We start from the raw sequence: 12,206 nt of genomic DNA, 5'->3' as shown, positions 1-12,206 counted from the left end.
TAAATGATATCTAAAGTTCATTGTTTTTATTTGAAAATATTAACATTTGTTTTTTTTATTTGTCTATTTGTTTTTTAGGATATTTAATCACTGTGCTGAATCTGTTTGAATTATTAATTTGCTTTTAAGGGTTCAATTTTTTATTCAACCCACTTATCTTTTTGTTTGATTTTTACTGCATTGGAGGTATGAGATACCAGACAACGTACTCTCTGCAATTCTTTTGACGCTCATAAGGAATATGTTTCAGATATGACTTTTGCAGCTGATGCAATGAAACTGCTAGGAACAAGGTACTTTAATGCTGTTACTCTTTAATGATTCTGCTTTTTTTTCCCTTTCAATTTGAAAAGGTCTTCAGATTGTTTGCTTTCAGCTAGACATCCTGCACACAGTTCCATATATTTATGTGTTTAAATATCAGTTGTTTTGATGAAGGTTGATTTATTATCCTTTAAATGCTGGAAATTTTTTGAACCTGAGAGCTGTAACAGAGCATGATGATTGATTTGGGTTTGATTTTAATTGTTGATTTGGGTATGAATTAAATTTTTTATTGATTTATAGTGTTGGTTTATGTCTTTCCCTTCTCAAGCTTTTGGGCAACAGTGCATGGATCAACAGCAACAAAGAGCAAGGGCTACACAGGCACAGCCTCGGCTTCAGCCTTAGCCTCAACCTGGCGATTTATCTGCTATACTCGGTGTATTCCTCACTTCCATTGCTATTGTCTCACTGGCAAATTCTCTCTTATATCCTAATTCGTGCTTTTACGCATATTTTTTCTCATTTAGTACTTTTTAGGTTTTAATGGTGACTTAAATCTTCTTTTTTTAATTGTTTGAGTTGAATCTTGTAGCTCTGTAAATATTAAGTGTTGGGTTCTCACCTGAATAAAGGGCTTTCCTTGGAGTGAAATAGTGAAATGAACAATGATTTCAATTGACTAGTTGTAAAGTTCAATTTTTTCCTAAAATGAGCAGATCAACAATATATTATCATGGGCAGTGTTTTTACCCAGATTTTGTTTGGTTGCTTGCCTACTAGTATGAACACTTTATTGCTTTCAAAACACATTTGCTATATTAATGCTTTGGTGGTAAGTTTCTTGTATGTATATCTGTAGTTATATTATTTTGATTGGAATTTTCTGTATTTAACTCTGAAACTGACTTGCTGGATTTAAGTAATAATTAGTTATTTTAATGAAAGTTTGAGCATTTGTGTAGGTATGAAAGTAATATTAAGTTCATTTTGAACAATATGTTGTTTTGATGAATATAGCTTTTGAATGAATTTTCAGATGATGTCAATGCCGAACAATAGATTGTCATTGCTTCCTAGAAGAATAGACCAATCAAGTTACCCTTGTCGTACCAGGAAATTATTTGGAGGGGGCAGAATCTGTTGGATGATGAACTTTGCTGCAGCTTTGTTGCAATTTTGTTTGCTGCAGCTTTGTTGCAATTTTGTTTGCTGCAGAATTTTAGGCTTGGCTTCAGTAAATATAGGTTGATATTTGCAAGGCATCTTTTATACGGATTATGTAAAATTTTTTTCTTTTTCCATTTACATTGCTGGGTTTCGTTGTAGTTGCTGAGCAAGTGATAGAACACATTCAATTTTATACAACAATTATAAGTATTGACCATGAGGCAGGATACTGGAAAATTGTTGTGTTATTACCCCTCAATGGTAAAATGATTGCAATTGGTATGGTGATCACAATTGATGACTTTTGAATGAAACCATATGGTTTAATTATTTATTTATCCTATTATTTATTTTAATAAAGCTTAGTTTATTTCATTTGCATGGATGTTTATTTCACAAGATACTTATTTGAAAAATGTCAAAAAAAATGTTATAATGCTAAAAAATAAATACGTTGTTAATAAGTTGTGCTGAGTTTTTACTTTAAAACTACTTACCTTTCTTCCTTTTTTTTTTTTATTTGCCGTAAATTTATGCAATATATCAATCCACTTTTTTTTTCGGAGATGGTACTTGTAATAAGGTTGGATGATGCACTTGGTGTAATGTACTAGATTTTGGTGGATTTTTAGGATGATATGTAGAAAATATTATGTTTGACATAGGAATAGTTAGTTTGATTTATTTTCATTAAATTGTGTTTCCTATAATTAGTTAAAATAAAATAAAAATAAATTGATTAAATTGATTTAGCGGAATGGAGAAATAAGCCTATAAATTTGTATGGGAATTAATATAATTAAAAATGATTGTAAGGTTATTTATAAGAGCTCTTCTGAATTTAAAAGCAAATTCGGATTGGAATATTATTATTTTGTTGGTTACCTTTATTCATAATACAAATACTTCGAAAGTGATTATATTTATAAAAAATTAGAAGAAAAATGTTTACAAAATAATATTATTGAATGTTTAAAACGAATACTTGTAGTATAAGGTATGACTATTGAAAGATTAAAATCGGTGCACGAAATTAAAGTGACTAGAAGCTTACAAGCCGTAAACGGCTTGCCGGTTTGACTTGAACCAGAAATCCGGTTATGTTCCAGCAAGTCCTTCACTCGAATCCGGTTTTTCGGATATCACAAACCGGCTTGCCGGTTGGATCCAGAAGATAGCACGTTAAAACCGGCTTACCGGTTTCCTTAACCGGTTGGCCGAATGAATCCAGAATGCTGCCAAAGTGCAGCTCGAATCCGGATTTCCGGATTTACAGAACCGGCTATCCGGTTAAATCCAGTGAAGGCCATACGCGAATCCGGTTTTCCGGATTGATAATCCGGTTATCCGAATATTGACCCGAGAGCAACCAAAGAAAATGCGGCTCACCGATTTGAACAATCCGGTTATCCGGAATTTGTCCCGAGAGAAATCAATAAGAAAAACGGTTTTCCGGATGAGAAGAAGTGGTATACCGGTTTAGACTTGGGAAATCTTTTTGTCTCTAATTGGGCAAGCTCTTATACTTGTATTACACACACCATTTTATTTTTGGCCTTTTAAAATTGCTTAATTTTAAATCATTTTGAGATTTAAAACCTTTCAATAAGCCATTTAGGGTGCGTTTGACACACTATATTGTATTATGCTGTATTGTATTATTTTAATGCTGGTGTATTGTATTATGTTGTATTGCGTTAGCATTGTATTATAACAATATTGTAGAATGTTTGATTAATTAAATTAAATAATTAAAAAATAATATATATTAATACTTAGAAAAATAATAAATATAGAAATCTTAAAATTTGTATTATAATTATGATAAAAAATTTTATAAAATTTAATATTATATGTAAATAATAAATTTAGATTATAATTAATATTATAATTGTTAATATAAATTAATAAATTATTATTCAATAATATTAAATTATATTTTAATTTACAATATATTATTATTTTTACATTTTAATATATTAATAAATTTTTAATTTAATATAAATAATTATAAATATTGAAATTTGCATAAATTTAAATAATATTAATTTTAAAATTAATATTAATGTAAATAATATTATAATATTAATATATTATTTTTATATGAATCATTAATAAATAAAATAATATATTAAAAAATCAGTACATGAAACATTGCACAACCAACATGAAACATATCACTTAAAATATGCAACAACAAACATAAAATATGAGTCCCTCCGTAACATGGAACATGAAACATAAAACATGAAACGTAAAACAACAAACATGAAACAGAGAACGTAAACATGAAACGGGGGCAAAAAAGAAAAATTTCGGGGTATTTAAAAAATCAGTACATGAAACATTGCACAACCAACATGAAACATATCACTTAAAATATGCAACAACGAACATAAAATATGAGTCCCTCCGTAACAGTGAACATGAAACATAAAACATGAAACATAGAACATCAAACATGAAACATAGAACGTAAACATGAAACGGGTGCAAAAAAAAAAATTCCGGGGTATTTGAAAAATCAGTACATGAAACATTGCACAACCAACATGAAACATATCACTTAAAATATGCAACAACGAACATAAAATATGAGTCCCTCCGTAACAGTGAACATGAAACATAAAACATGAAACATAGAACATCAAACATGAAACATAGAACGTAAACATGAAACGGGTGCAAAAAAAAAAATTCCGGGGTATTTGAAAAATCAGTACATGAAACATTGCACAACCAACATGAAACATATCACTTAAAATATGCAACAACAAACATAAAATATGAGTCCCTCCGTAACAGTGAACATGAAACATAAAACATGAAACATAGAACATCAAACATGAAATATAGAACGTAAACATGAAACGGGTGCAAAAAAAAAATTTTTGGGTATTTGAAAAATCAGTACATGAAACATAAAACATAAAATATGAAACTTAAAATGTTAAACATGAGATAAATTTCATAGAAAATGAATAAAATTTTTGTCTTTTTGTTAACACACATTTTATTTTATTTTTTAAAATATTTATAATAAAAAATATTTTTTTCATTTTTACTTTACTTGTCATTTTTTACTTCTTATTATTATTATTTTTTAAATATTATTCGTTTTAAATATTTTTTATTTTAATTTATTTAAATTAAAAAAACATATTAATGGCAGCAACCGGCCGTAAAACCGGTTGCTGCCAGTCAAAAAAGTTGTTAGGCTGCCAGATGGCAGCCAAACAACAAAGGGGTCAATAAATTGACCCCCTCTATGATACAGGGACTTTGAGTCCCTGTATCATAGCCGTGTCCTAAGTCGGCGTAAGTAAAAGCAAAAGACTGCTATTTCTTAAATGAAACTTGTAATCTTAGTTATTTAATCAAATTTCTATTCTCTATGTGCTGCAGCATGGACTAGCGGACTCCTCATTGTGGAAGTATAAAGCCTAATGCTAAAACCATCTCACTGAAAGGTATTCCCACAGTACCATACCTTTCTCATGCTTCATTGTTTGGTATTGATCATTCCTATCAGGAAGGGAGGTCTTTACCCTAGCATCTACTGGTGATGGGGTACATGAATTAGAAAAAGGTATAAATTATTTTTATCCTTTTGTTTCAAGAACTTTATCTCCTTGGTTCAAACCAGGCTACTTGCACTATTATAACTAAAAAAGAATTTAAACTTCTTTCCAAGGCCATCTAATGCCGACTTCCATCCATTCTAAGAGGAAATTCATTGAAATCCGCGTTAGTATCTGTATGAAAGAGGTTTTGAATTTTTTGTCAGATTCTCAATTCAACCAATAGCTGCACTGCTCTTTTTCTCAAATGCTTTTGTCATAATGGTCCCTTTTCCTTTTGCAGATTTTTTCCAGCTTTCATAGTCTGTTCCTGATGTGAATTTGTAGAAAAAATGGTGGAAATTTTTGTTAAAGAAAATAGAGATTATCTTAATGACCACTGTGTGCCTTTATCAAGTTCAGTCGTATTAACAACTAATAGTTATCTTATTGAATTCCTGTATACGATACTCATCTGATTGGTATTTGTTTGATATATCGTTCTGTTTGTGATTGCTTCTTATATTGGATTTTTTTTCTATCATACAAGGCAAGATTACTTGTTTTTTTTTTTTTTTTTTCTGTTTTTTGCATCCTTTCTAGTAGCGGGAGATTGGTCAGAATCATTTTGGTGTTTTGTGCCACTGGTGGAGCACCTTGGGCACAATCCTAATCAACTTGTTATGCTAAGTTCTTTCTTCATCTCTCATACGACTTTTAAAATGTCATATTTCACTTGTAAGGATCAAGAATAATCTCTTTTTTGATATTTGTCCTTAGATATTACTCTCTTGTTTTGGTTTAATTTCCTTTGCCATATCATAATGCAAATATGCCCGTTCTGTAATACTTTTAGCCTTTATTTGTTCTCTTTAATATCCATTCCAAGTAAAGGATTCCGCTTTACAATCTTGTTTGTGACGTCTTTGGCCTCTGCAATTTCTGCTTTTGGACATAATTATATATACAATAACCTTCAGATTTAGAATTTCACCAACTTTTAAAACTTGAATATAGTCTGTCATGCAATTTCGAACATAATTAACACATCACCTACTGAGCTAGCTGGATGACCTTGAGAAAGTTATATACGATGAAATCATTCTGATTCTCTCAAGTCTTAACATGTATTACCTTCTTTTTATAGGACTAGGAGTATCACCACTCAATTCGTGCTTGCTATCATTCAGTGCGTCACCATTGAGTCCCATGTTTGTTGGTACTTGGAGTTTATCTGCTTTAATCCATTTGTAGTTTGTGGCAGTATTCTTGTGTCTGTTTCTATCACTCAGCTTGCAAGGAGCTCCTGCTAAGAATATGTATTTTCGGTGACTCTATGTCTCTATGATGAACTCTTAGTATGTTCATTTAACCAACAATATTACAAAAAAAAATGCAAAATGATAACAAGGTCCTTCAAGTTTCACAATGAAGAGACACCTACATGCTTCTAGTGGTCTACATATTAGGGGATATTTGCTTTCCCAGTTTGTATGGTTTTTCTGCTTAGATGCTCCATGCAACTTGAATGTTACTACCTCAATCATAGCAATTAAACAAATTATCTTTAATGATGTGTATGCTATCATCTTATGTACCTGCTCTTTTGTCATCTCTTACTTGATTAACTGATCTCAATTTCCCCTTTTTGTTGTTGCAGTGGGTGGAGTTGCTACAGAGTCCGTTGCATAAACTATCCGTTACTTCTATTTTAGTTGCTTCTATTACTGTTTAGCCAAAAGATACCTGGATCAACTGGTTTACTTGTGATTATGTGCATGTTCTTCGATCATGCATAAAAAGATATACTGTCTGATCAGAATTATTGTTTTGCTCCATGCAAAATATTAAAATAGAACGGTTCAAATGCATATCCCATTTTTGCACGTCAGGATCTTGAAAATTCATGGAAAGCAACCGATCGCATTGTATGCAGCAATTGCCATTTAGCTAAAAAGCCTGCGAATATTATGGATCCACCGGCAGTATTCCACGACACTCTGCTTAAAGCAATTGTTTGAATATTAAACTGAAATATGTTCTTGTTAATGATTAAAAGGGAACATGAACGCAGGGCCCGTTCTTATTTTCCTAAAGGGGTTTGAATTAGCCCTCGGATCATATTTCGCCTAAGAGAAATGAAAAGATAGGCAAGTTGTCCTTTCAAACCTACCAACCCACTGAAATAAAAAATTCTTGTGATAAGGCTAATTAAATGGATGACAATGTGAAACACCATTTTAGACTTTTGCATTGGAAATAAGTGACTTTTATTTCATTCCCAGGCTCCGATTATTATTAACCCAGAATTTGAGTCCCAAACTTGACTTTATAATTTTTAACGCACAACTCCACGAAATAGATAAAAGAACCCTAAGTTCCAAACGAATTGGTTTCGTTCCAAAGCCTATCCAAAAATACGAGCATGTCAACATGAGATGAAATGCAAATAATTAGGTTTTGTGTGCGTACATCTTAAAACTTTGGCAACAGAGGTGCAGCTCAAATAAACCATGAACGTAAATTTGGCAGCAATAGTTTTGTTTATAACAAGCCATGTTCAAGACATTTGCTTGCATGAAAATGAGAGTTTGTCGATCAACAGGAAAGCAGTCTATTGTAGCAATTAGAAGAGAACCAAATCCCAATCCCCAATTTTCCCCTCTTCAATTATTTCTTCTCAGCATAATATGAAAAAGATAACCAAAGGAAGCTTCCCCAAGTCTTTACCTTTGAATGTGTAGCATCTGCAACAAAACTAAAAGCAAGAATTTAATAGTCTTGCTGCAGTATGAACATGCCAGTTCCAAGCCAAGTTGAGGTACTTACAAAATCATGCTTTGCCAGAGAGTCTTGCTCTTAGATCGTCGGCCACAGCATCAATGAACTCTTCAGTATTCAGATAGTGTTCCCTAGTCATCCTACAAACACATAATAAATACATCACAAACAAGAGATAGAACATACATTAAAAAGGAAAATACATATGCCAGCCCTTGGCCTAAATGTTATAGTAATTTAGCAGATGCATACTTAGATCCATGGATAATAAGTGCAAGATCCTTGGTCATCTTCCCAGATTCAACAGTGCCAATACATGCAGCTTCTAGTTTCTCAGTAAAATCCAATAGCCTAGCATTGTTGTCCAACTTCGCCCTGTTAACAATAACAAATTCAGATCCTCATCAATGTCTTCTTATTATCAAACAAATAGATAAAGCTTCTCATCCATCTAGTAGAAACAAAACTTAAAGGATGCTACTTTGCGGATTTTGAAATTTAAATCTTATACCTATGTGCAAGCCCTCGTGACCAAGCAAAGATGGAGGCTATGCTGTTTGTGCTAGTTTCACCACCTTTCTGATGAACTCTGTAGTGTCGGGTAACTGTTCCATGGGCTGCTTCGGCTTCAATTGTCTTCCCATCAGGGCATACCTGGATCCAATTCACACTCCTGTAAGTCCACATGGCCAAGAAAGGAGAGTAGGAGAGATAAATTATCCTTATTACTGTTCATCAAACTCCGATTTACTGTTTTTGTACAACTCTCTCCTGGTGATGATTCTAAACTTGCACCCCCTCATCTCCTACACAATGCTGCATATAATTTTCTTACACTCCTGTCATCAAAATGCTTCATTTCCTTAATTATAATTTTCTTTTACCAATCATATCTAAAATAATGCCAACTATTATGAAAATTATTTGAGGAAGTTGACCATCTTTTTGGCAGTATATCCTCTGTAAAGAAGATCTCCCAGGCCGTTGCAAGAACTTGAAAGGATTTTTTAATGGAGAATTTTAATGCCTTTGATAAAGAAGAGAAAGCTACAACACTCTCGAAATGTGCTGCATAACTCTTTTGTGGATGACATGGCAAGAAGAGATTAAAACATTTTCGCATAAAGAACAGGGGAAGAAGTCAGTGGTTTACAGGACAACTCGACTTTTGCATCTTTATGAGCCTCATTCTCTAAAGAGTTCCAGGATTCATCTTTTCTTTTATTGATCTATATTTGTAAGGGGTTTTAAGATAATTGTCTTCTTGTTGGGTCTTCTTTGCTGGAGGGTTCTGGGGCTTGTTTTTGGAAAAATAAGTAGAAATTACAAATGTACACAAGACCTTTTGTATGGTTTTTAGTCGCCTAATGCTGAGAAATGTCATGCATTATCTGGGAAAGAATAATGAAACAATAGAAAGGTACATACCAGTACAGATGTCATCAATCCAAGAGATCCAAACCCTACAGAGACACAACAGGAAATCAGTTACCAAAGAAAGAAGTCGAAGCCTTCATATCATTCAATAACAGCACAATTATTGCATCCTATCAAAAATCTAAACATGAATTACAGGAGGTTACAAACCTTGAGCTAGGAAATCACTCTGGACATCTCCATCATAATTTTTGCAAGCCCACACATAACCTCCTTCACTTTTGAGAGCATAAGCTACCATATCATCAATGAGACGATGTTCATACCTACAAAATCAATAATACAAACAATGATAAACAAAAACGTAATTGCATAGACCCTCCTATTAAAAGAAATTTACAAAGAGAGGTTACCATATGCCAGCAGCTTCAAACTTTGACTTCCAGTTTGCCTCATAAACCTCTTGAAATATGTCTTTGAATCTTCATTGAATAAACAAACATAATTTTATGAAGAATCCAACAACATTATCAAAGGACTAAAATTGAAAAGGAAGCATAAGACAAGCTACTCAAGCGCGCTCTATACCTTCCATCATACTTCTTAAGGATAGTGTTTTTTGTACTAAGATAGAGTGGCCACTTCTTCTGATAGGCAGTGTTCATAGAAGCCTCAGCAAAAGCTCGGATGGACTGCAATTCCAGGTTAAGTACAAGTTATATGCAGCAGTAAACAAAATAGACTTCAAGAAGAACCACTAAGAACTTTTCAGATCTCAACCTCATCAGTGTTATACATGGACAATGCAACTCCACCCTCACCCGTAAAGTTGTAAACCTCCAACTCTGTCTTCTCATCTTTTCCCTCTGGTACTGCAAGAATTCACATAACTCGCTCTTTATAACCGACAAAAACTAAAAATAAACACAATGTTAAGAGTACAAACATCGCTTAAGTCACAGCAGCAAAATACACCAAAATTAAAATGAAACAGATACAAAAATCTCAACAAACCATCAAATACAGAAAGGGATATTACCAAACACCAATTTAAGTTTGCCAGGTCCTTGAATAACTGTATCAGTTGCTCGATATTGATCACCAAAAGCATGCCTGCCAATGCATATGGGCTTTGTCCAGCCTGCCAACAATACCAATGACTAAGTTTGTTCCACTGCACCATGAAAAGCATTGAACTTGAACATCAAGGAACAACAGATACCTGGAATAAGCCGAGGGACATTTTTGCAAATGATTGGTTCTCTGAAAACAGTGCCTGCAGGTCATCATATGATAATAAGTAATGTAAGAGAGAAAAAACAGCAATAAAAGCTATTCATACATGGAAGTTCACTGACCATTCAAAATATTCCTGATTGTCCCATTTGGACTCTTCCACATCTGTTTCAAGACAAATTCCTTGACACGAGCTTCATCTGCCAATCATCAACACTACAGTCATGAGCTTGCCATGTGAATAAAAATAATCATATCTATGTCAAAGGTTGCAAGAACCAAAATGGTTCTGTGACACAAGTCAAAGGAATGGGCATTTAGAAAATTAAGACATGTATACCTGGAGTAATAGTAGCACACTTGATCGCTACATTGTACCTAAAATAGAAAGAATGATTGTAGTCTTGTCAATACGAAGGAAAGAAAAAGGAACAGAAAAGAAAGTGCCAAGACATACTTGAGAGTGGCTTCTGCACTTTCAACGGTAACTTTGTCATCAGTTGCATCACGATTCGGAAGGCCAAGGTCGAAGTACTTTATGTCCAACTCCAGAAAAGGGAAAATAAGCTGCCACACATGCCAATGAAATTAAATCTTGATACACACACACACCCACACGCGCGCGGGCACACACACTATATATATAGTAACTATTTATATTTCCTCTATTGGGTAGCATCATTTCCTTGAACCGAATGCCAAATTACCTTATCCTTAATCGATTTCCAGAAAACTCGAGTCATTTCATCTCCTGAACCATGGTAACGATGACATGAGAAAAACACATGTCAGTAATTTTGTCTCGGAGATAATAGAGATTCCATAAAATATCAATACTCAAATTCTAACTCGGTGATTATGAAAAAAAATTACTTATTAAAACAATCACCTGTACCTCTATGCCTATTAACACGATAACAAAAATTACAATAATAGATCAAATAATAATACTCATTTATTAAATCAAATTTACATAAATACCAAAAATATTAGAATAATACAATTTATACGATCGCTTTTTAACATTTATTATTTAAATGATTACGTGAGATTAATAAAATTAATAAATAGTGTTTTTCACTAATATAAATCAGTATGATTATTATCGGAGTATATTACAAAAACAAGATAATCAAGATTAAATAGATCGAACGAGCACGGAGTGTTCGGTTGCATAAGCTGATTATAAAGATTATTGTCTTTTTTTAATAAAAAAAATCAAAAACAAAAAAAATGAAAAATGAAATAATCTGATGAATACAGTATATCAAAAACTAAGATTAACAGAGATCTGTGAAAATGAAGAAGCAGAGATCCAAAAAAAATCTGACCGTCCATTTCGACGATGGGATTGGCGACCTTGATCTTCTGAAAAGCCATTTTCTTCTTTGTTCAGTTTCGGTTGATTCACAACTAGAGAGAGATAATAGGGCAGAGCGGAGTGCCGAGGTCGTGTGGACAAAAAGAAGCAGCAAGAAGCAATAATAATAATACTACGAAAATTGAAATGCTGCTGCTTTCGAGTTTGACCAGGACTCTCTGCAAGAACCAAAAGTCTCTCTGCTTTTATATTCTTCTCAATTTCCTTTTTTCCCTTACTCTTTTCATTATTTAATTATTTTGCCAAAATTTTCTTTTATTTCATTTTCTAATTATTATTATTATTATTATTATTATTAATTTTCTTTTTAAGTTGCAGTTTTTATTTTCCCACTCAAAAATAATTTGTATTTTCTAGTTGACATATGCCCCCGCTGTCCTTAACAACAATTGTACCGTTTGCTCTATAAATTGCATTTGGTACATTATATTATATTA

At 32.7% G+C, this 12,206-nt stretch overlaps 1 protein-coding gene and 1 long non-coding RNA gene across 4 annotated transcripts; one reads left to right on the top strand and one right to left on the bottom strand.

The window, feature by feature from the left end:
• The first annotated feature begins 4,732 nt into the window (after positions 1 to 4,732).
• Positions 4,733 to 6,852, top strand: LOC112098372. Its single transcript, XR_002905490.1, has 3 exons — positions 4,733 to 4,752; positions 4,840 to 5,023; positions 6,655 to 6,852. It is a non-coding gene; the product is annotated as an uncharacterized LOC112098372 (long non-coding RNA).
• A 576-nt stretch (positions 6,853 to 7,428) lies between these two features.
• LOC18040745 (isocitrate dehydrogenase [NADP]) lies at positions 7,429 to 11,945 on the bottom strand. Of its 3 annotated transcripts, none has more exons than XM_006432328.2 (16): positions 11,720 to 11,945; positions 11,096 to 11,139; positions 10,846 to 10,955; positions 10,729 to 10,766; positions 10,511 to 10,588; positions 10,375 to 10,428; positions 10,192 to 10,293; positions 9,933 to 10,024; positions 9,741 to 9,844; positions 9,566 to 9,634; positions 9,363 to 9,478; positions 9,204 to 9,238; positions 8,287 to 8,429; positions 8,028 to 8,150; positions 7,824 to 7,915; positions 7,429 to 7,752 (listed from the first exon to the last, which is right to left on the bottom strand). In XM_006432328.2, exons 1-15 carry the CDS (start codon positions 11,766 to 11,768, stop codon positions 7,828 to 7,830), a joined length of 1,245 nt encoding a protein of 414 aa, XP_006432391.1. In that variant the 5' UTR covers positions 11,769 to 11,945; the 3' UTR covers positions 7,429 to 7,752; positions 7,824 to 7,827. The 3 variants fall into 3 exon arrangements, with proteins under 3 accessions (XP_006432391.1, XP_006432390.1, XP_024039989.1); XM_006432327.2 differs by having other exon boundaries at positions 7,429 to 7,741; XM_024184221.1 differs by lacking the exons at positions 7,429 to 7,752; positions 7,824 to 7,915; positions 8,028 to 8,150 and having other exon boundaries at positions 8,336 to 8,448.
• Between the last annotated feature and the right edge of the window lie 261 nt (positions 11,946 to 12,206).

This window comes from Citrus clementina, unplaced genomic scaffold (genome assembly GCF_000493195.1).
Source record: "Citrus clementina cultivar Clemenules unplaced genomic scaffold, Citrus_clementina_v1.0 scaffold_5, whole genome shotgun sequence".
NCBI lineage: Eukaryota > Viridiplantae > Streptophyta > Magnoliopsida > Sapindales > Rutaceae > Citrus > Citrus x clementina.
Note: the sequence above shows the minus strand (reverse complement) of the source record. Positions and strands in the feature narration are given on the sequence as shown.

Bases quoted from the DNA above. Each gene is read 5' to 3' on its own strand.
- LOC18040745 (XM_006432328.2), bottom strand. From the start codon at position 11,768: ATGGCTTTTCAGAAGATCAAGGTCGCCAATCCCATCGTCGAAATGGAC. The intron at 11,140-11,719 runs GTCAGATTTTTT...ACCATGGTTCAG, and splicing joins TCCCATCGTCGAAATGGACG to GAGATGAAATGACTCGAGTT. The intron at 10,025-10,191 runs GTAATATCCCTT...GAATTCTTGCAG, and splicing joins CAAACTTAAATTGGTGTTTG to TACCAGAGGGAAAAGATGAG.